Here is a 22756-nt window from a genome sequence, read left to right as displayed (position 1 = left end):
ATAGCCTATAGCAGGTGACATCTCTCTTCTGACATGACACAGAAAGGCGCAGTTTTGTTGTTAGGTTAACAAAGAGCTTCAAAAACTGTTAGAAGGAACAACGACTATAAGGGACGAATCTCAGATGATGTGTGAAATTAACTGGAAGCCTGGCTCCTGTTTCTCTGAGGTCATGTTTTTCAGCTTAGGTAAGATTAGAGGCATTGATAAAGTATGACCCCTAGAAATCATGTATTTTCATAAATAGAAGTGAATTTGAGTTTTTCTGCCAATTTATAGTGTAGGCTATGTCTACATGCCCCCAGAACATATTCCATGCAATTAAAAAAAAAAAAAAAACGGCCACCATCTTTGCTGGGAACTTGACTTTGGTGCTCACTGAATTTTAAGTTTTCTGACAGCAGCCTGGAATCCTGTAGGGATAAAGTACTATTAGCAAGATGGAAAAAGGTGTTTGAGGATGGAGCTACAGTGTGTGGAGAATAAGATAAGGGAAGGCCTGTATACGAGGGGTGGACTTTTCTTCTGTAAGTGTCGGGAGACCAGGCCTCCTGAAGAGGGCATGGGGGCTTAACCTACCTGGACTGCTGTGTTTCCAATACTCATTTATCTTGAACACCTCCTAACCCCTGGGAATGGCTACATTTGATATTTACTGAGTACCCAGCATGCTAGGAAATCAATAGAACATTCTCCCAACCAGGCCGGGTGCGGTGGCTTGCGTCTGTAATCCCAGCACTTTGGGAGGCTAAGGCAAGCAGATCACTTGAGGCCAGGAGTGCGAGACCAGCCTGGCCAACGTGGTAAAACCCCGTCTCTACTAAAAATACAAAAGTTAGCCGGGTGCGATGGTACACATCTGTAATCTCAGCTACTCGGGAGGAGTAGGAGGCAAGAGAATTGCTACTGAGGCAAAAGAACTGCTTGAACCTGGGAGGTGGAGGTTGCAGTGAGCTGAGATCATGCCACTGCACCCAGCCTGAGCAACAAAGTGAGTGAGACTCCATCTTAAAAAAAAAAATTCTCCTAACCTGGTTTCTTGCTCCAGGGGTGTAATTGATCATGTCAGTTTCCTCATTGACACATACATACACACACACACACACACACACACACACAGTACAATCCTGTATCCATGATTTTTCAAGGTACATTTACTATTTATGTTTGGGGTCCTTGTCTCTCTTTTTAATGGTGTTTCTTAAAGTATTGTATTGTATTAGAGTACAGTAACATCCCAGTCAAGAGCACTCTAGTAAACTCTAGGAGGAAAGCATCTTCTAGAAGGCAGTGGAGACCTGGCCTGTCGGGGTGGCGTAGGGGCAGCCCCTGCCTCTGGTCAGTCCTGACGCTCAGGCTCAGGGTTACCTCTGTGCTGCTCTTCCCAGAGACTGACCAAGGCTCCCATAAGACACCTACAGAGCCTGTGAGAAGCAGTGACACCAGTTGATCTGCACAGGATCCATTGATTTAACCACCTGCTGTGTGGCAGGCACTGTGGTGGATGCTAGGAACAGGGACTGCAGGGGCTGTGAGCATGGCCAGTGTCAGGCTGGAGGTGCTGCTGCGCTGGGACCGGGCCTGTCAGGGAGGAGCCCATGGCAACCACCCTGCCTCCGACTGGGTTGGGCCCACGTGTTACCTGTGTGTCCATGACCACACCTTCCTCCCTCGCCTCATCCAAATCGCTTTCTTTTCCAAGCCCCCAAATCCTTCAGGGCTGCAGGTTTTGTTTAAAGCAGAGCTGGTGAGTTGCGTGGTTGTTGTACTGGGACAAGGTGGGGTATTCAAAGAGTTGGGAGTTAAAAAAACATCAAGGATGCTTATTAGGAGAACCAAGGAGTGTAATCCTCCTGTTCTTAACACGCAGCCACATTAATGAATGTCACATGAATGAACCAGAAAAAAAATGAAGTGTGCCCTTGATCAGCTGGGTTGGTGTGCAGCAAGCTGTGTGACCAGGGCACGGCGGTGGTCCTGAGGGCCCTCACTGCCTGCCGTGCAGAGTTCTTCCTCCCAAACGGGCCGACCTCACCTGTGCAGGGGGCTTGTCTGCGGTCAGTGGCCCGGGTAGATCTGAATGAGGCTTCTTTTTCGAGGAGTCTTGTGGCAGGTCGATCGGTAAAGACTTCGTTCTTGATGATCACACATTTTGGATTTTCCGAATCTTTCCTGTGTTTGAGGTAGAGTTTGTGGGCACCGGTTTCACTCGTTTCATTTACCAAAAAAGGGAGCAGAAGTCAAGTATGGTGGCTCATGCCTGTAACCCCCAAGGCAGGAGAATTGCTTGAGCCCAGGAGTTCAAGACCAGCCTGAGCAACATAAGGAGACCCCGTCTCTACAGAAATAAAAAATAAAATATTAGCCAGACATGGTGGCGTGCATCTGTGGGTCCAACTACTCGAGAGGCTGAGACGGGAGGATCGTTTGAGCCCCGGAGTTTAAAGCTGCACTGAGCTGTGATTGCACCACTGCACTGCCGCCTGGGTGACAGAGTGAGACCATATATCAAAAAAAGGTGGCGGGGGGAATAGTGAAAGGTAGGGAGAGGAAAGGGGAGTCTCGCTACACCCAAGCCAGGTACCGTCTAGAGGCTAGAATCTTTGGGAGGCTCAAATTTTCTAGAAAGTTGGAGACGCTTCTGTAGCTCTCCTGCTTTTGCAGTGATTAAGCCCAGGCTGGCTCCAGATGTGTGACATGCTCTATGCCCAACTGGAGCTCATCACAGGCAGAGGAATAACACCCACATCAGAAGGGGCCTTGGAGGTCACCACGTCCAAGACCCCCCTTTACAGATGAGGAGACTGAGTCCCAGAGAGGGCAGGGGCTCACCCAGTGCCACCCAGCAAGCTGGTGGCAGCTAGACCAGGAGAGCTGTCATTCCCAGCACCAAAGGCAATGAGATGAGCCCAGAGCTATGCTCCTATCTCTTTGGTAGGGGGCCTGGGCTGCCCTTTCAATGTCATTTTGTCCAGGATGATGCTCCCTCTCTTAAGCAATTCATGTGCCCTTGCTAACCTTTTGCTATCACTGCCTCTTCAAACCAGAGGAGTTGAGAGTTCCGGGCCAGCAGAGGAAGGCACCTGAAAGGCCCCTGGTCAATGAGCTTAGCACTCATGTCCAGCCTGGACCCTGCGGAGAGGCCCCTGGGGTCTCCAGGCCGTGCCTGGGGGAGAAAGAGCCGGAAGCTCCCGTCCCGCTGACTGCGAGCCTTCCTCAGCACCGTCCCGTTTGCCCAGCGCCTCCTCCAACTGGAGGCCCTCAGGAGCCCTCCCAGGCGTGGGGACCAAAAGGCGGGAACTGGGCCGAAGAGGGTCCGACCTTGCCGAAGCCCGCCACCCCTGCATATCTCCACACGGAGCCCGAGAGTGGTAAGATGGTCCAGGAAGGCTTCCTTGGAGAACCAGGCACCCCAAGGCTGAGCCACCAACTCGTGTCCGGCATGCCTGGGGCTCCCTTCCTGCCTGAGAGCCCCAGAGAGGCCACACACCAGCCTTTGGGGACAGGACCTGAGGACACAAAGGGCGGCCGCCATGCCCCTGAGCTGCTGAAGCGCCAGCTTCTGGGAGACCTGCACCCGGAGGAGCTGCCGCTGAAGGGGGCCGGGAGCAAAGAGAGGCCGGGGGGCGAGAAGGAGGTGGATGAAGACCGTGACGTCGACGAGTCCTCCCCACAGGACTCCCCTCCCTCCCAGGTCTCCCCAGCCCAAGATGGGCCACCTCCCCAGACATTCACCAGAGAAGCCACCGGTGTCCCAGGCTTCCCAGCAGAAGGCGCGATCCCCCTCCCAGTCGATTTCCTCTCCAAAGTTTCTGCAGAGACCCCGGACTCAGAGCCTGACGGCCCCGGTGCAGGGCTGGCCGAAGGGCAGGACGCGCCCCCCGAGTTCACGTTCCACGTGGAAATCACAGCCAACATGCAGAAGGAGCAGGCGTGCTCGAAGCAGGATTCAGAAAGGGCTGCATTCCCAGGGGCCCCTGGAAACGGGGCAGAGGCCTGGGGACCCTCTTTGGGAGAGGACACAAAAGAGGCTGACCTTCCAGAGCCGTCTAAAAAGCAGCCTGCCGCTGCTCTGCAGGGGAAGCCCGTCAGTCGTGTCCCTCAACTCAAAGGTCTGTGTCTTGAGCTTCCTCGCTCCTTCCCTGGGGACCTCCTGGGCCTCCCAGGCTGCGGGCACTGCCACTGAGCTTCCGGCCCTCCTGACTCCTGCTGCTTCCAACGTTCCTAGGATGCCACTAAGCCAACACCTGGGCGCAGCTGCTATACTCCCCCGGCCTCCTCCCACCCAGGCTGTGGCCGCACGTGCCCCTCACGCTTGCCCGCCACTCTGCATGTCACCAGCACCCCTGCCCCGTGCGCCCCACCTTGTTCGACTCTGGCCACTTGATTTGTCCACTACGGCCCATGAGCCCCCAGGAGGTTGGCAGCCTCCCTCCACCAAGAGGATAACAGCTGCCCTCTCGTTGTCTAGAACTCTCCAACCCTCCCACATAGGCATAAGTAGCCCTACTTTGCAGATGAGGAAACGGAGGCTCAGAGAAGTACAGTAACTTGCGGAAGACCACTGAGTAGTAAGTGACAGAGCCAGGTTGGGGATCCAGGTAGGTTGGCTCTGAAAGACATGCCCATCCCACATCCCACAGCACCTCCCAGGAGGTGCAGGAGGGTGTGGACTCCTAATGCAGAGATGCTCAGGACACACAGCAGGTGACACACACAGCCTCCAGAGGTGGCCCAGAGCTCACACTGTGCATTTGGCCCAGCACCCTGCCCCCACCCACTCTGCCTTGTGGCAGGAAGACAAGGAGCAGAGACAAGATCTTCCTGGTCCACATGCCACCACTCCGCCTCCCTCAGCAGAGGACGAGGGGATCCTCCTGCTACCATTGCCGGAGGGGCTGAGCGGGGCCCATCTTGAGCCCTTGGGAACGCAACCACAGCTTCCCTGCAGGGTGGGATTGGTGGGGTGAGACTCCCAAGTATCAGGGAGAGGAGAGATGGTGTCCCACGGGAGGCCTCGTAGCCACAGGGTGGGCTTGTTCATACATTTGGGACCCTTAGCATTTCAGGTATTTGCAGAGCCCAGAAATGGATGATACTGAAGTTTACAGCTGCAAGCATCTGTTATATTTTTATTAGATTTTACTTTTAGAGAAAACTTTGAAATACTATAAAGAAGCCTGTGTTTAAAAGTTAAGACAGAGGCTGGGCACGGTGGCTCACACCTGTAATCTCAGCACTTTGGGAGGCTGAGGCAGGTGGATCACTTGAGGTTAGGAATTTGAGAGCAGCCTGGCCAACATGGTGAAACCTTGTCTCTACTAAAAATACAAATAATTAGCTGGGTGTGGTGGCACGCACCTATAGTCCCCACTATTGGGGAGGCTGAAGCGGGAGAGATGCTTGAACTGGGAGGCAGAGGTTACAGTGAGCCAAGATCACACCACTGCACCCAGCCTAGGTGACAGAGTGAGACTCCATCTCAAAAAGTAAAGTTAAGACAGAAAAAAATCCTATATCTTAAAGTCCAAAACAGTCGGGGACAAATGACTGACTTGACAGGTTACTACAATATTTCCCGAAATGATGTTTTCTTGAATACTGGTCTACTGGAGGTTTATAGGTATGTATGGGTTAAAAAAAAAAAAAAGTTCCATGGCCCAGTGATTGGGGGAAAGAAAACAGACTAAGTTAAATAGGATTTTCTGCTGCAGGACTTGTCAGAGCCTTTAATGTGCTAATGGACAGTGTGACCATCTGAGAAGGTCACAGAGTGGGTTTCCCCAACTTACTTGATTCTCTCTGCTAACGTTTCCTGGAAGAGGACTTGTTTAGTGCTTCCGCAGCTTGGGAAATGCCAGTCTAGCAGATGATTTTGGTGTGCCATGGGTGGTGCTGGTTGACGTGGGCAAAGGAAGGAACACGTGGGTCAGCTCCGCCTGGGGCTCCTGTTAAAGTGCAGGCTCCTGGGTGCCACTTTAGGTTTACAGACGCAGTTGTGGGGTAAGCCTGGGAGTCTGTTAGCGGTGATTCTGCCACGTGGTATAGTTGGAAAACCTCCGGGCACACTCATTGCTGGTCCTCTAGAAATCCAGGTGACAATAGCCAATGAGAAGCTCTGAGAGACCCGATTGTCCATGGGGCAGGGGGAGCATAATATCGAAACCAAAGAAGAAAATCTCATCCGTTTTCAGCAGTGACTGTCAGGAGAAGGGTGAGTCAGTGCCGGTGCCGGCAGACAGGTCAGTGGGCTGGTTTCACCAAGGAGCGTGATGAAAGCCGATGTTGTCTGTGGGAATGTATGATGGTAACTGGTTTGTAGCTAACTGGGGGAAGCAGTGAGGATTCGTGCCCTTTGAAGGCCTGTGAGTGGCAAGAAACCCCCAGGCTTGGCTCAGGGCTGGGCTTGGCTCATCTGAGAGCAGCTGGGGCTGGTGGCCGAAGCCCCCAGTAGTGAGGGGCGGGCTCTGGGGGTCCAACCAGCAACTAGGGGATAAAGACATCCCTGCCAGGCTCTCCTATTCTGGGGGCAGGTGACCAGGAATGGGGATGGGGATGGGGTGGTCAGCATAAGATGGCCAGGATGGTGGGCATCAGGGCTGCTGGCAATCTGGCCGCATGGGCAGGGGAGGCCAGGGTGGCTCCAGGCAGTCTCCAAGGCCAAGAGGGTGAGCAGGCACTTCGCAGGGAACCAAGGCCAAGGCAGGCTGCAGATGGAGACCACTCACCCACCCCTCGTCCTTGGATCTTGCAGGAGGCTGGGTCCTCACTGAGCTACCAACATCCATGGCCCCGAGGCTTTTAAAACACCCATCCATGGAGTGGGGCTGGCCCCCGGTGGGATGAGGCTGACCCTGGCAGAAACAGAGCAGGAGCCTGCAGGTTGGGAAGCCTGTGGGTTAGGGAGCCTGCACCTTCTTTAGATAGCCTCTGTGCCAGCGTGTTCCCATGACAGTTTGTGCTGCGTCCCTTCTGCATGGCCCCACCCTCAGCCAACCTGCTTCCCCCTCTTGCCAGGTTGCTCTAATCGATGACCCCAGTGTGCTGTGTTGAACTAACAATGTGAGACCTAGCAGATTCAAGGGAAAAGAGAATGGGCTTTCACCTGGGCTTCCACCAGACCCAACTAAACAAAACGTGGACCTACCCGGAGAAATCCAACCTCACCACAGCTGGCTCTTTCTGTGAACGGTGAAAATGGAGTGTGACAAGCATTCTCATTTTCTATTTTATCAGCTCGCATGGTCAGTAAAAGCAAAGACGGGACTGGAGGCGATGACAAAAAAGCCAAGGTAAGCTGATGACGCCACGGAGCTCTGCAGCTGGTCACGTTTACAGAGAAGCTGTGCTTTATGTCCGAGCTCATTCTCATGTGTAATGTGGGGGGCATTTGTCACTAAAGTACAGCTGTCATTTAAAGTGCTTTGTATTTTTGTGCAGGCTTTTAAACAGTTCAGTATTTATTCGTTTTGATGCTTACCCCAGGGAAGAGCAGTTGGCAGGTTCATGAAGTCATGCTCCTGATTGCAGCTTCCTTAGCATAGTTTCAGTGAGACCCTGATAGTAAATGAAGGTGTGTTTGAAAACCAACCCCAGGACAGTAAATGAAGGTGTGTTTGAAAACCAGCCCCAGGACAGTGAATGAAGGTGTGTTTGAAAACCAACCCCAGGACAGTGAATGAAGGTGTGTTTGAAAACCAACCCCAGGACAGTGAATGAAGGTGTGTTTGAAAACCAACCCCAGGACAGTGAATGAAGGTGTGTTTGAAAACCAACCCCAGGACAGTGAATGAAGGTGTGTTTGAAAACCAACCCCAGGACAGTGAATGAAGGTGTGTTTGAAAACCAACCCCAGGACAGTGAATGAAGGTGTGTTTGAAAACCAACCCCAGGACAGTAAATGAAGGTGTGTTTGAAAACCATCCCCAGGACAGTGAATGAAGCCATCCGCTCACTGCATAAACTGCACCCAGATCCTTGCCTATCCTCAGCATTGCACTTCAGCCATCACTTACTCCCTCAATGACTTGGTGTCTGGGAAAATGCTCCTGTAATTTCCCAGCATGACGCTAGATAAGACCTATTTTTCTTAAAGGTATCTAAAATTTCTAACAAAAATTCTGTCTGAAACATCTGAATTTTAATCAGTACTGGAGCCCCTAGGGCATCTCCAGTTGCCGTGTAGCTCTGGACATTCGGTGGTGTGTTGGTGTGTTGGGGGCTGCTTCTGGAAGTGCCTGCAGAGTCGGGGCTCCCCATCCTTGCCTAGTGAGGCAGCAAAGGGCCCTGTGGGGATTTGGAGAGCTGCCCTGGGTCTCTGAAGTGATAGTGACAGCTGCTTATCAATCCTGGTGCACATTTAGTGCTGGGACCAGGAGGCAGGGAATACCAGCCTCATGCATGCTTGCATTCATTCATTCATTCATTCATTCAGTACACATGGGTACAACATCCCTGTCCTGGAGTTGCTCAGAGTCTAGGGAGGGAAAGGTCTATGACGGACCTTGGACAGGTGGGCAGTGAGGGAAGGAGTGGTCATCAGTACCCCCACCCCAGCTTTGCCTTCTTGTCATCAGCCCTGGGGCCCCAACCTGTGTCCCTCCTCTCTCATTTCTGCCCCATCTCATGGATTCTCCTCCTCACCAAGCCTGGCCACACAGAGGGCCTCAGCCACTTCATTGGGGAATTGGAAAGTGATAAGACCCCTAAGAAGCTCAATGAAGTCTGGGTCAGGACCCTTCTCTGAGCTCTGAGTCACTCTCAGAAACACCTCGAGGCTTAGCCTCCCCACTTTATTTCCTGAGACAGTGACCTTTTCCACTCCCAGCACCCCCTTCTCCTCCAGGGCCGTGCCCACCCGTCAAAATGCCCCCGGGGCAGGACGAACTGTGGCCGTCAGTCACCATCTCTCCTGCATCCCGGCTCCAAGGGCCCCTCCCTCTCCACAGGGATAGGCATGCAGACACCCACCCCTACTGCTGCTTCAGGTGGAACGGGTTCAAAAGTTAGCATTGTTGTTTACACTGACAAACTGAAAAAAAAGAAAAGGAGTTAAGACTGGAGGCTTGGCGCAGTGGCTCATGCCTGTAATCCCAGCACTTTGGGAGGCTAAAGTGGGAGGATCTCCCGAGCCCAAGAGTTGTAGACCAGCTGGGGCAACATAGCGAGACCCCATCTCTTAAAAAATATTTTTTTTAATTGGCCAGGCAGAGGTGGGAGGATCACTTGAGCCCAGAAGGTGGAGGCTGCAGTGAGCCATGATGGCACCACTGCACTCCAGCCAGAGCGACAGAGGGAGACCCTGTCTCTAAAACAAACAAACCAAAAAAAGGGTTAATATTGACCAGATTAGGATTCACCTGATAGTGTTAATATTAGTTTAATTTGAGACTTTAATCAGAAAGCACGTGTGGTGGGGGTGGGTGTACCCTAAGTGATGTCAGATAGAATCTTTCCAACTTGGGGCAGGCATACTCCTGATTGTAGCTGTAAGAGGCTGTCAGTGTGGTGGAAGAAGCCACGGGTTAATGGGCAGACAAAAAAGCGCCTTGCCTGGAATTGCGTAGAAAGTGGGACGCTTCGGACCCATGACACACTTGGGGACATTTTCTTGAGTAACATCCTGAGATTCATGTACCTTGATGATCTCCATCAGCTTATTCATGTGACGCACCTTTAAACCAGTGGTCTCCAAACTCAGGGGCACAATAATATCTAACGGGCTGGAGAAAGAACATACTAGAACTTCCATTCATTTTTCATGTCCTCTTCTGAAAGCTCTGTCAGATGCGAGTTGAGTAAGTCGGTCATGTAGAACTGTGATTGGGGAGGACGATCACTTTCCTGTTCTTACTAATCAGAAGGGGTGCTAAGGATACATGATGCAAACAGCCTGGAGATCACTGCTTTCAACCATTACCTGCCTTATTTATTTTTAGTTACTGTCCTTTTTTCAGTTTGTTTCCCTCCTCCATGTGCTGACTTTTATTTTGATTTTATTTATGTTTATGTTTAAGACATCCACACGTTCCTCTGCTAAAACCTTGAAAAATAGGCCTTGCCTTAGCCCCAAACACCCCACTCCTGGTAGCTCAGACCCTCTGATCCAACCCTCCAGCCCTGCCGTGTGCCCAGAGCCACCTTCCTCTCCTAAATGCGTCTCTTCTGTCACTCCCCGAACTGGCAGTTCTGGAGCAAAGGAGATGAAATTCAAGGTAAGGAAACCACCTTTGAAAAGAACCAGGCTGCTCTGCTGTGGTTTGCAAATGTGGGTTTTTTTGTTTGGTTGGTTGGTTTGGTTTTTTTTTTAGCCTCAAAGACTTTTCTTCAAATGAGCTCTGACATAGAAGCGCCATGTGGAATAGTTAGAGTCGTGGACAGAGGGGAAAAGAGAGCTCAAGGCCATACCTCTCACGCCCCACAGGCCCTCATAGCAGCAGCCCCTAAGACACCTAGCGGGACCTTGGTTTCAAAATCACTACTCTAAGGCTGGGCGCGGTGGCTCACGCCTGTAATCCTAGTTCCTTGGGAAGCCGAGGCAGGTGGATCACCTGAAGTCAGAAGTTTGAGACCAGCCTGGCCAACATGGCGAAACCCTGTCTCTATTAAATACAAAAATTAACCAGGCGTGGTGGTGCACACCTGTAATCCCAGCTACTCGGGAGGCGGAGGCACAAGTGTCGCTTGAACCCAGCAAGACTGTCTCAAAAATCAAAATCAAAATTGCTACTGTCATTGGGTTCCTTTGCCCTTTCCTGATTTTAGTAAGCAGAGATGCTTCCAGATTGCCCTGATCTGGGTAGGCCAGCATCATGGCACAGTAACACCTGCCCCACAAGCTTGCTCCCCACTGGACTAGCTTGTGATCCTTGGTTAATGTCGGTCCCTTTCTGAGTTTGTGTTATGTCTAAGGGTCATCTGCTGGGTAGCTGAACTCAGGGACTGCCGTCGGTCTGTAGAGTGTGCCACGCCAGCACCTGTTCCCCTCTCTGGCGACTTTGTCAGCGATGCTGCCATTCACCTCCTCGGTGCTCACCTTCTCTGAGCACACCCAGGGAGTTCCTGAGGCCTTAGGGTTGTTTGGGAGAGAATGAAAGAACGTGGCCTAGCTCTCTTTAGCATGCTTGGTCAGGTTCAACAGTGTCTCCGAGGGCCTTTGCTGCAACCAACCACCATCAGTTAAATCCATAATAAGAGTTAGAAAATGGATGTTCCATATCCATAGTGCACTAATGTCCTGCACTATGAGTGAGTGACATGAGTGGAGAGTGACCTGATCGTTGCTGTGAGCTCTGCTGGCCTGGGGACAACTCATGCTGATAACTGATGCTCACAGTTCCTCTGGGAGGAAGTGTCCTCAGCGGACTTGGAGTTTGGATGGGGATGTGGGTTTGTGTGCCCAGCAAGCCCTTGTGATTGTAGAAGACATCTGTGGCATCTAGGAGGCAAAGGGTCACCCCAGTCTTAGCCACACTTTGAGTCAAGGTGGCGGAATGGGGCTGGTGTTGACTCTTGGTGGCAATAACTTTTCCCAGTGGTGAAAAACCCCTCGACCATGTTTCACTTACAGGGGGCTGATGGTAAAACGAAGATCGCCACACCCCGGGGAACGGCCCCTCCAGGCCAGAAGGGCCAGGCCAACGCCACCAGGATTCCAGCAAAAACCCCGCCTGCCCCAAAGACACCACCCAGCTCTGGTAAGAAGAGTGTTCTCATGAATCTTAGAGGAAGCGGACGCTCTCAATAGGTGCAGCCCTCATTTTAGGCCATTGAGAATGAACAGCCCCGGCAGCTGGTCAGCCCTTGCAGTTTACTAAGCACTGGGGTCTTCATTTCCTTCTCAGCCCTTTTGATTTCTGGGCAGATGTTGAATCCCTACTTTTTTTTTTTTTGAGATAGAGTTTCACTCTTGTTACCCAGGCTGGAGTACAGTGGTGTGATCTCAGCTCACTTCACTGCAGCCTCTGCCTCTACTTCAGCCTCCCTAGTAGCTGGGATTACGGGCGCCCACCACCACACTCAGCTAGTTTTTTCTATTTTTAGTAGAGAAGGAGTTTCACCACGTTGGCCAGGCTGGTCTTGAACTTCTGACATCAGGTGTCCACCCACCTCGGCCTCCCAAAGTGCTGGGATTACAGGCGTGAGCCACCGCGCCCAGCTTGAATCCTTACTTGTTATCAATGAAGAAATTGAGGCTCATTCTGCAGAATGATAAAAATACAGAAAAAAAAGGAAAAGAAGGAATGAAAGAGATGGAGCCTCGCAGAGTTTGCTTGACTGAGTCTAACCAGCTCATTTTAGGCCCCAGGAAAACGCAGTCACATGACTACTACGTAGCAGCTCTTGGAGTCGCTCTGGTCCCAAGTCCAGGGTTCCAGAGAGGCAGCCCCCGCATGGCGTGTTTCAGTCCCCACATGAGACTCCGGAGATAAATGTCTCTGGAGACAGAGCAGCAGCCTGGATGGGTCACAATGGGTGACGTCAGTCAGGACTCAACCCCTGGGCAGCTTAACTTGCTGGGGACATTAGGAGTCTACTGCAAACCCTGAAGGTCTTAGCTGATCAGTCGCATGCTGGGCCCATTGCCCTGGGCTCCTGTGAGTAAAACTCAGTCGGTTTGGAATATCCAGTAAGGCAACCATCAAGATATTTTGCAGCCAGGGGTGCTATTAAGAACAGTCATAGCCGGGTGTGATGGCTCATGCCTATAATCCCAGCACTTTAGGAAGCTGAGGTGAGCAGATCACCTGAGATCAAGAGTTCGAGACCAGCCTGGCCAATATGGCGAAACTATGTCTCTATTGAAAATACAAAAAAAATTAGCCAGGCGTGGTGGTAGGCACCTGTAATCCCAGCTACTCAGGAGAGTGAGACAGGAGAATCACTTGAACCCCCGGGAGGAGGAGGTTGCAGTGAGCCAAGATCACACCATTGCACTCCTCCAGCCTGGGTGACAAGAGCAAGACTCTTGTCTAAAAAAAAAAAAAAAAAAAAAAATCGTCCTCTTGGGATTAGGGACAACCTGCCCAATGTGCTTCCCTCTCCTGCTGCCCAGGTGAAGTGTTCCGGGCGCTGGGTTAGACCCTTCACCATGTGGGGTCCCCTGACCTGCACTGGCTCCTTGCTGGTGCACAGGCAGCTGGGGCTCTTGCTGCGGGCTGTGGCCAAAGCCTGGCCTGGATCTTGGCGACTCTGCTTCTCCTGGCCTGAGGGAGCTGCCCAGAGCCTGCCCGCCGCCTGCTGTGTGTCTCTGCAGTGGCGTTTCATGCACACGTGCAGTCTGGTGGCCCCCGCAAGGCGGCTGTTCACTAAGGTTTGTTGGTTTTGTCTTTTCGCCTCGTGTTTTCTGGCCCGTTTTTCTCTTATGCATACGATCTAGAGATAATTCTCAGAATTTTCAGGGGATTTTAAGTAGAATTTGGATCCTGCTGGTTTTTTTTGTTTTTTTTTTTTCACTTAACATTGGGCCACTTGGCTCACACTTTGTTTTTTGTTGTTTTTTTTGAGATGGAGTCTTACTGTGTCGCCCAGGCTGGAGTGCAGTGGCACAATCTTGGCTCACTGCAACCTCTGCTTCCCAGGTTCAAGCAGTTCTCCTCCTCAGCCTCCCGAGTAGTTGGGACTACAGGCATGGGCCACCACGCCCAGCTAACTTTTTTATTTTTAGTAAAGATAAGGTTTCACCATGTTGGCCAGGCTGGTCTCAAACTCCTGACCTCAAGTGATCCACCCACCTCAGCCTCCCAAAGTGCTGGGATTACAGGGGACTCACACTTTGTAACGACCTGAAACAAGGTCATGCATTTCCCTTTGGGGCTTATCTGCTCTTCGGTGGCTGCCTGCAGGTAGGGAGACCCTCTCCCCTCAGCCCCCTCGACCTTGTTTCAGAATAGGGCCGCTGCTGGGCCAGCTGTAGGTACCTGCCACGTGAGGGACTCATTAAGGCCTCTTTTAAGCCTAATGATAACGAAGCTTTTGTGGATTTTTCTCTTTAAGCGACCAAGCAAGCACAGAGAAAAGCACCCCCCGCAGGGCCCCACTCTGAAAGAGGTAATTGGGAGCCTGCTCTGCTGGGGCAGCCTCCCTTTGCGTGTGTGTTCACTGGCTTGTGTTTCAGAGCCGGGAGGACCCTCTTCTGAAATGCAGGGTTCGCACATTAAGCCTGAAGACGGAGCAGTCCGAATTCTCTTCCGTGTGCAATTTGCACAGCTGTGTTTGTCTGATGGGCTTTCTAATCCTGTGTGCTCTCCTTGACTTCAGGGACAGTGGCATTACAGGCGTGAGCCACCATGCCTAGCTGTCTCCCTATTTTTCAGATGAGGACATAGCCTTTAGGAGACCACTTTGCAAGTAAGAGGCATGAGAAGGATTCGGAGCTACCACACCAAGCCCACTGGCCACCCTGGGTCTCTGAAGTCAGGGAGGCAGAGAGGCCGAGCCTGGAGGCCTCGGAGGCCGAGGCCCCATCTGTTGTTTTCTTATGTGGAAAAGAAGAGGCTTCGTTTGTCCTATTGCCACAGAGCTTGACTACTTCAGGAACATCCAAAACATGGAAATCAGCAGGGCACTGTGGCTCACGTCTGTAATCCTAGCACTTTGGGAGGCTGAGGTGGGAGAATTGCTTGAAGCCAGAAATTCAAGGCCAACCTGGGCAACATAGTGAGACCCCCATCTCTATAAAAAAAATTTTTTTTTAAACATGGAAATCAAATTCTAAGAACTGGTGTTGGCCAGGCGTGGTAGCTCATGCCTATAATCCCAGAACTTTGGGAGGCCGAGGCAGGTGAATCACCTGAGGTCAGGAGTTCAAGACCAGCCTGGCCAACACAGTAAAACCTCTACTAAAGTAGTGTCTACTGAAAATACAAAAATACAGTCTCTACTAAAATAAGTCTCTACTAAAAATACAAAAATTAGCCAGGTGTGGTGGCGCACGCCTGTAATCCCAGCTACTCAGGAGGCTGAGGCAGGAGAATCGCTCAAACCCGGGAGGCAGAGGTTGCAGGGAGCCCAGATGGCATCATTGCACTCCAGCCTGGGCGACAAGAGCGAAACTTCGTCTAAAAAAAAAAACAAAAAGAACTGGTGCTTATTTGTAACTGGCCAAGCTGCCCATTGGCTACACAGGAGCTTTGAACAAAGAGCTGCCCTTCTCCAGGTCAGGCCAGCAGGTGTGTGTTACAGCGGATGCTTGGGGCGGGGCAGGGGCATTGCTGCAGGAAGCTTCAAGACCTGCAGGAAAGTCAGTTCTCAAACTGCAGGGGAGCTAAGCGCACCTCAGCACAGTGTGAGGCTTGCAGTTCTCAGACTTCAGTCTTTGGGAAGCTTGAGAAAAATGAGCTTTGCAAGCCCCACCCCCAGAAATTCTGCTCTATCCATCCTCCATGGGGCCCAGAAATCTGCATTTTACAAGTCCCACTTTCCTCCTTGAAAGCTCCAGAGATCTGACACAGGGTTCTGTGGGCCACACTTTGGAAAACACGGAGCCATGAGACAGAGTAGCGTAGTGCTGTTGCGTAACGGGGCCTGGGATGTGCAGTGACAGAGCAAGCTTGGGGGGAAAGGACGCCCAGAGGAGGGAGGGACCGCATCTGCATGGAGAGGAGACTCCCCAGCAGCCTTCTGGGTTGTTGGAAAGGGGCACTGACATCTGCCATGCATGGCAGGGGGGAACCGTACCACAGGGCACAGCAGCGTGAAGCGGCGTGGCTTGTGTGGACAGCTAGGGACAGGCAGGTGTGGAGCAGGAATCCTGTTCTGGAGCCCGGATCCCACACAGGACCCAGGGAGCTGGCAGGAGCTGAACTAGCCCAATAGCAAACATTCACCCTGGGGGAAGGGTCAGAAGCGTCCAGGTTTGAGGGCACAGCTGGGTCCCATCATTGTGTCACCCTTATTTAGGATCACTGCGTCACCCTTATTTAGGATAAAGGTCCTGAAGAATTGCACTAGAGGTTTGCAAAGCGTATCTACCACCACCTGGAGCCACCCTTGCCCCAGGGATTATAATTATTTCCATTTTCAAATTGAGGCCTCTGAGCTCAGAGAGTGGAAGTGACTTGCCTGAGACCACACAGCTTGCTGGAGCCCATCTCTTGACCCAAAGACCGTGGGGCCAAGTTGGCTGCCTCTCTGGGAGCGGGTGTTGGATGGTGGTTGATGATTTTCCGTTGTTTTCCTGGGAAAGGGGTGCCTTTGTCCCTAAGCAAAAAGGCAGGGAGGAGGAGATGCTTCAGGGCCCGCAACCACCTCCTGCTGCTGTAGCTGCGCTTCCAACCTGGCCCTCACCTGCCTAACCCAACGGTGAGCCTGGGAATGGACCCGCGGGACAGGCAGCCCCCCAGGGCTTTTTCTGACCACCACCTACCTGAGTCCTGGCTTCACTGCCTTTCTTTCTCACCAGGTGAAACTCCGAAATCAGGGGATCGCAGCGGCTACAGCAGCCCCGGCTCCCCAGGCACTCCAGGCAGCCGCTCCCGCACTCCGTCCCTTCCAACCCCACCCACCCGGGAGCCCAAGAAGGTGGCGGTGGTCCGTACTCCACCCAAGTCGCCATCCTCCGCCAAGAGCCGCCTGCAGACAGCCCCCGTGCCCATGCCAGACCTGAAGAACGTCAAGTCCAAGATCGGTTCCACTGAGAACCTGAAGCACCAGCCGGGAGGCGGGAAGGTAAGAGAGGCTGGCTGCCTGTGGAGGTGCTGGGGGGGGGGTGGTGCTGCGCCCGGAGGTGCGGGGAGGGGGGGTGCTGCGCCTGGAGGTGCGGGGGGGTGGGCTGCGCCTGGAGGTGCGGGGGGGCTGCGCCTGGAGGTGCGGGGGGTGGGCTGCGCCTGGAGGTGCGGGGGGTGGGCTGCGCCTGGAGGTGCGGGGGGTGGGCTGCGCCTGGAGGTGCGGGGGGGCTGCGCCTGGAGGTGCGGGGGGTGGGCTGCGCCTGGAGGTGCGGGGGGTGGGCTGCGCCTGGAGGTGCGGGGGGTGGGCTGCGCCTGGAGGTGAGGTGGGGGCTGCGCCTGGAGGTGCGGGGGTCTGCGCGTGGAGGTGCGGGGTCTGCGCGTGGAGGTGCGGGGGGCTGCGCGTGGAGGTGTGGGGGTGCTCAGCTCCCACTCCCACATAACACCGCAGTCCCCTCCGGACGTCTTCGAGGAAGATCAGTTCTTTATTGGGTTCTCTACCATGCTGTGAGTGCCCTGCTCAGGCAAGAGGACATCTGGCTCTTCTCTTGCATCTTCACCGCGTATTAATCCGACAGAGATGGCAGGGCTGTGTCTCCATGGCTGGAGGCTCTCATAGTCGGGGCACCCACAGCGGTTCCCCACCCGGCTCCTGGTTAGAACACGCTGCCACCCATAGGTGGGCATCTCCACTCGTGGGGCATCTGCTTAGGTTAGATTCCTCTGGATCCTAGAGAGGTTGAGGGTTCTGTTTTGATCAGCTGATTCTTCTGGGGCAAGCAGGCGCTCACGAGCTCTCCAGCTTCCGAGGGCCTGGCCTGGACCCCTGTCCCCACTCCTATCCCTGTGCCCGTCGTCTGGGTGTGTTCGGGTTGGCAAGAAAAGCACCACAGTGAAAAAACAGCAGTGCGCCTCCTCACCAACCAGCTGTGGGCAGGTGGGTTTCTTCCAAGGCCTGTCTGTGACCAGGGGTGGCCATCTCCGCCCACTCTGCCATGGTCTTCCCTCTCCTGGTGGCTCTGCGAGTGCTCATCATACAAGGACACCATGGATTAGGGCCCACTCTGATTACCTCACTTTTAACTTATTCACCTCCCTAAAGGCCCTATCTCCAAATAGAGTCACATTCTAAGGTACGGGGGGCTAGGGCTTCAACATATGAATTTTCAGAGACCACAGTTCAGCCCAGGAACCCCCTCTTGCCACCCAGTACTGGGGTTGCTGGGGAAGGGCAAAGAGGAGGCTGGGGGTGCAGAGGACACTAGCTTACTCAGACCGCAGATGCTGGGCCTTCTGTGCACCGGCCTCAGGGAGCTAAGGGGCTTTCCAGAACCCTGGGCCTGTGGGACAGCTGCCTCCGCCACACAGGCGCACTCCACATCATGGAATTGATGGTCACTGGGGCCTGAGCCTGGGGCATGTGGAGGGAGGGTGGCCGTCAGCACACCAGGCACCTTGCTCAAAGCCTGCAGCCTACCTCATTGGTCTTCCCAATCCTCGGGGCCCAGAACCCAGCAGATCCTTTGTCTTTTTGCCCCAGGCTGGGGGCTGGTTTTTGGTAGGGCACCGCCAGGTCTCACTGACAGGACGCAGGACTTGGGACCACCCAGGTTGGTCCTGGGCCCACGGGAACTCCCCCTGCGGCATGTGCCTGCACTCCCCTCTGCTAAGATGCCACCTCCTTCCAGAAGGGACTCCGGGCCCACTACTCAGGGCGTTGATTGAAGTTGACCCCTCTGTGAAGCTTCAAAGCTTCGGGGGCAAAGGGCCCTCCGGGGAGAGGACTTCCATTGAGGGGGTGCTTCCTCACCTGCCCCCTCTCCCTCAGCGCCAGGGCTGTCCCCGTGTGCCCTGTTTTCATGGCACATGGGGACCATTTTCCCTCATTCTGAAAAAGGAAGCACTAACTCTGCACAGCCAGTTCTCCACCACGAAGGAGACTGTGGCTGTGACCAGCGGGTGCACTGGCTCATTATAGCCAAAGGAGAGTGGCGACCCCCAGCTCCTCCCAGCCTGCAGAGCTGCCCCACACACAGGCAGACACTCCCGCCACCTCCCCTGGCCCAGGCTTCAATGCAGGAGCCCCCTCCCCACCCCCCTCACCCCCAACAAGCTTGTGGGTGCAGTGCCCCCATCCTGCCATGATGGAAATGGATGGTCAGGTTAAAAGGACGCACGTGTAGACCCTGCCTCTGTGCGTCCAGCCTCCTTTGAGTGCCCCTGCATGCCAGGCGGTGCACAGAGGTGGGGAAGACTCAGCTGTGGTCCAGAGCACCTCCTCCCATCAAGGAAAGGGCAGATGGTGGTTCCCGCAGGGCCGTGGGGACAAGGGCAGAGGCCCCTGGAACACAGGAGGGAGGGAAGGAAGAGAGCATCTCAGGACCTCCCTCCTGATGGCAAACCATCTGGGTTAAATGAAAGGTCCTGCCTCTCCCTGCTCAGGCATGTGCGGAGCTTGCAGTGGAAGAGGCTCTCTGGACCCTCACCCACCACCGTGGCCAGGTTGGAGGCTTTGGGGGAATAACTCACAGGCAACCCCGGGCCACTGTCCTGCACCACAGCTGAGGGAAACCATCCTGCTTCCACCCAGGACAGTGTGCTCCCCCGCCTCCAGACCCTCCAACCTCATTCTCTAAAGTCGCCTCCAGAAGCCCCATCTCAGGACCACCATGACCTTCATTCTCCAGGGTTCCTGGCCTTGGTGCTGCCCAAGACCCCGGAGGGGCCCTCACCGGCCCTGCCTGCCTTTTCTCCCATCACCTACCCATGCACCCCATCCTGCCCCAGTACCCAGACTGCAGTCCAGGCATACCAAGGATCACCTCAAGTTACATGACAGGCAGCACCTGCAAGGCACTGTACCCCGAGGCAGACACGTCACCCCTCCAGAGACCCTGTGGCACCAGGGATCCCAGAGCATCCACACCAGCCTGTGCCACTGCCTGGCCCAGTCCCTTCTGCTCTCAGCCTCCCTGTCCCTGTTCTAGGATCATGGCTGCTTCTCTGGAACCTTCCCTGCCCTGTCAGACTCCTACTCCTGAACCTTGGCCACCCACCAGGATTCTGCCCCCAAACCTCCCTTCCTCCCAGCCTGAATCTGCGGCTCCCTGTCTGGGCTTCCCCACCCAGGCATCCCTGGGGCCCCCTGTGTTCTGCCGTGCCCTGCCCTGTGTTCTGCCATGCCCTGCCCTGTTCTGCCATGCCCTGCCCTGTGTTCTGCCATGCCCTGCCCTGTGTTCCACAGCCGGGAGTGTCCTCTTCTTCTTATCTCTTCCCTTCCCTCAAGCCCAAGTTCAGTTGCCGTCTCCTCCAGGAAGTCTTCCTGGATTCCCCTCTCTCTTCTCAAAGCCCCGGAGAACCCTGACCACACTGAACATGTGTCTGTTCCTCCCTATCTGGGCCATGACTGAGGGTGGAGCCGTGTCTCACGCATTTTTGCAGCCCCTACAAGACAGGTGGGCAGGTAGCCGGCCCTCATTGAATGTGGGGTTAATTTAACTCAGCCTCTGTGTGAGTGGATGATTCAGGTTGCCAGAGACAGAACCCTCAGCTTGGCATGGGAGGTGGCTCCCCTGTCGGCCCTGAGTTCATCTGAGGTTGGCTTGGAAGGTGTGGGCACCATTTGGCCCAGTTCTTAAAGCTCTGAAGAGAGCAGCAGGAATGGGCCAAACGGAGACAACAACTTTCCATCAAAGGCCCCTTTCAGGGCCACACCTGCCCCTCGCACCCTGTGCTGCTCTGCCCCTGCCCCACCCATGAGGGGTGAGAGTCAGGTGACCTCATGCCGAGTGTAGAAAGGGGCAGACGAGGTCCAGGCTAAGACGTCACCACGCGGGGCGGAGACGGCATGTCCAGATCTACTTAAGGGTTAAAGGAGAAAAGGTGACTTTACTTCTCCTGAGATATTTTGGGGGACAAAGTGTGGAAAAGTGGCAGAGGACACAGTCCCAGCCTCCCTTAAAAGCCATTAAAGCCTAGAAAAATTGTCTGAAACAAACCTCAGCCATAACAAAGTCCAACAGATGAATCTCCAGGAGAAAAGACAAAGAAAAAGGCAGATGGGGTCCGCGCACCAGGGCCTTTAACATGACCCATTGAAGGGTCTCACGCCGCCGCCTCCTGGACGGGCCTGAAGGCTCCACGAGGTTTTGCTGAGACCTCTGGGTCCCTGTGGCCTCATGCAGTGCCCAGCATACAGTAAGTGCTCAGTAAAGTTTGGCTACCAAAGAGACAAAGCTGGCGGCGTCTGAGGAATAACTTGATCCTGCCGGAACAGATGCTCACACGGAAGAGAGCAGGAGCTGCATCTCGTTCGGGAACCTGCAGAGGCTGAAGCCGCAGCAGATGGGTGTAAATCACTGGGAAAAAATGTGAAACGTCTGTTTTCTCCTTTGTGCTTTTCTCCGTTTTCGGGATTTGTGGCAGTGAACATCTATTGCTTTAGGAGCCCCAGATGGAATTATTTTCAAAGGAAAATGCAGAGAATTAGGCGGCCACACTGGAGCGCTGGCTGGGTACAGGGAGAGATTGCAGGGAAGGAGGGAGAGCTGGGCAGGGAGCCAGGAGGAAGAGCTGTAAACCGAGGTGAGTCGTGGGCGGCAGTTTTCCATCCTGACTGCAAAAGGGGGTCACCTGGGGGGTGGGTGGATTCTTTTAAACATCATCCCAGTGCCCAAGCCTCCCCCGGACCTGTTACCGTCTCAGGGTGGGCCCCCTACCCCATGCCGGTGACTGCAGTGCAGCCTGGCTGTGACGCGGTGGCCTGGATTCTTACTGCTGACCCCTACCCTCAGCCTCAACCACTGCGGCCTCCTGTGCACCCTGATCCAGTGACTCATTTTCCACTTTCGGTCCTGACTCTGTCCCTACTTGCAGATTCCAAGCACCTCACTCCTCATTCAGCTCAGACCCAGCCAGACCAGACCCTGGGGCCCACATGCCCCTTGCCAAGCTCATCCCTGCCCTGTTTGGCCTGTGGGAGTGGGGGGTGTGTCCAGACAAAGATACAAAGGACCAGCTTTTAAAACATTTTGTTGGGGCCAAGTATGCTGGCTCACACCTAATCCCAACACTGGGGAGGCCAAGGCAGAACACTTGAGTCCAGGAGTTCGAGATCAGCCTGGACAACATAGGGAGACCCCATCTCTACAATGTTTTTTTTAATTAACTGGGCATGGTGGCACTCACCTGTAGTTCCAACTACTCCAGAGGCTGAGGTGGGAGGACCACTTGAGCCCAGGAGGTCAAGGTTGCAGTAAGCCATGTTCACACCACTGAACACCAGCCTGGGCGAGCCTCTGTATCAAAAAATGTAAAGTAAAATGAATCCTGTACATTATATTAAGGTGCCCCAAATCGTACTTAGAAGGATTTCATAGTTTTAAATACTTTTGTTGTTTAAAAAATTAAATGACTGCAGCATATAAATTAGGTTCTTTTTTTTTTTTTTTTTTTGGAGACGGAGTTTCACTCGTTACCCAGGCTGGAGTGCAATGGCGCGATCTCGGCTCACCACAACCTCCGCCTCCTGGGTTCAGGCAATTCTCCTGCCTCAGCCTCCTGAGTAGCTGGGATTACAGGCACGCGCCGCTATGCCCAGCTAATTTTTTGTATTTTTAGTAGAGACGGGGTTTCACCATGTTGACCAGGATGGTCTCGATCTCTTGACCTTGTGATCCACCCACCTCAGCCTCCCAAAGTGCTGGGATTACAGGCGTGAACCACCGCGCCTGGCTTAAGTTAGGTTCTTAATGGGGAAAAAGAATACAAGAAAATGAATCAAGAATCTGGAAACAAAGATAAGAGCAGGAACAAATCAGAAAACACAACCAGTAAAATGGAGCATAGAACAGCATCAAAAGCTGGTTCCTGGCTGGGTGCAGTAACGCACACCTGTAATCCCAGCACTCTGGGAGGCTGATGTGGTAGGATTGCTTGAGACCAGGAGTTTGAGGTTGCAGTGAGCTATGATCACGCCTGGGCAACACAGTGAGACCCTGACTCTATTTTAAAAAGAAAAAAAAGTCAGTTGCTTCCTTATTTTATTCTTTTCTATTCAGCCAGCACTTATGGGGCACCTCTGAGCACCAGGC

At 53.7% G+C, this 22756-nt stretch overlaps 1 protein-coding gene across 9 annotated transcripts in view; it reads left to right on the top strand.

Annotated features, from left to right (window-relative positions):
- MAPT (microtubule associated protein tau) overlaps positions 1-22756 on the top strand; it is a 128802-nt gene that overhangs the window by 82235 nt on the left and 23811 nt on the right. For 4 of the 9 annotated variants that reach the window (XM_021673723.2, XM_021673722.2, XM_021673721.2 and 1 more), the window contains 5 exons: positions 3048-4112; positions 7237-7292; positions 10017-10214; positions 11570-11696; positions 16403-16668. In XM_021673723.2, coding sequence (XP_021529398.2) covers positions 3048-4112; positions 7237-7292; positions 10017-10214; positions 11570-11696; positions 16403-16668 — 1712 coding nt within the window. The remainder of the gene's footprint in view (positions 1-3047; positions 4113-7236; positions 7293-10016; positions 10215-11569; positions 11697-16402; positions 16669-22756) is intronic. The other 5 variants (XM_021673728.2, XM_021673727.2, XM_021673726.2 and 2 more) reach the window with 2 other exon arrangements.

This window comes from Aotus nancymaae, unplaced genomic scaffold (genome assembly GCF_030222135.1).
Source record: "Aotus nancymaae isolate 86718 unplaced genomic scaffold, 86718_ANA_hifiasm-v0.15.2.pri h1tg000089l, whole genome shotgun sequence".
Classification (NCBI taxonomy): Eukaryota; Metazoa; Chordata; class Mammalia; order Primates; family Aotidae; genus Aotus; species Aotus nancymaae.
Note: the sequence above shows the minus strand (reverse complement) of the source record. Positions and strands in the feature narration are given on the sequence as shown.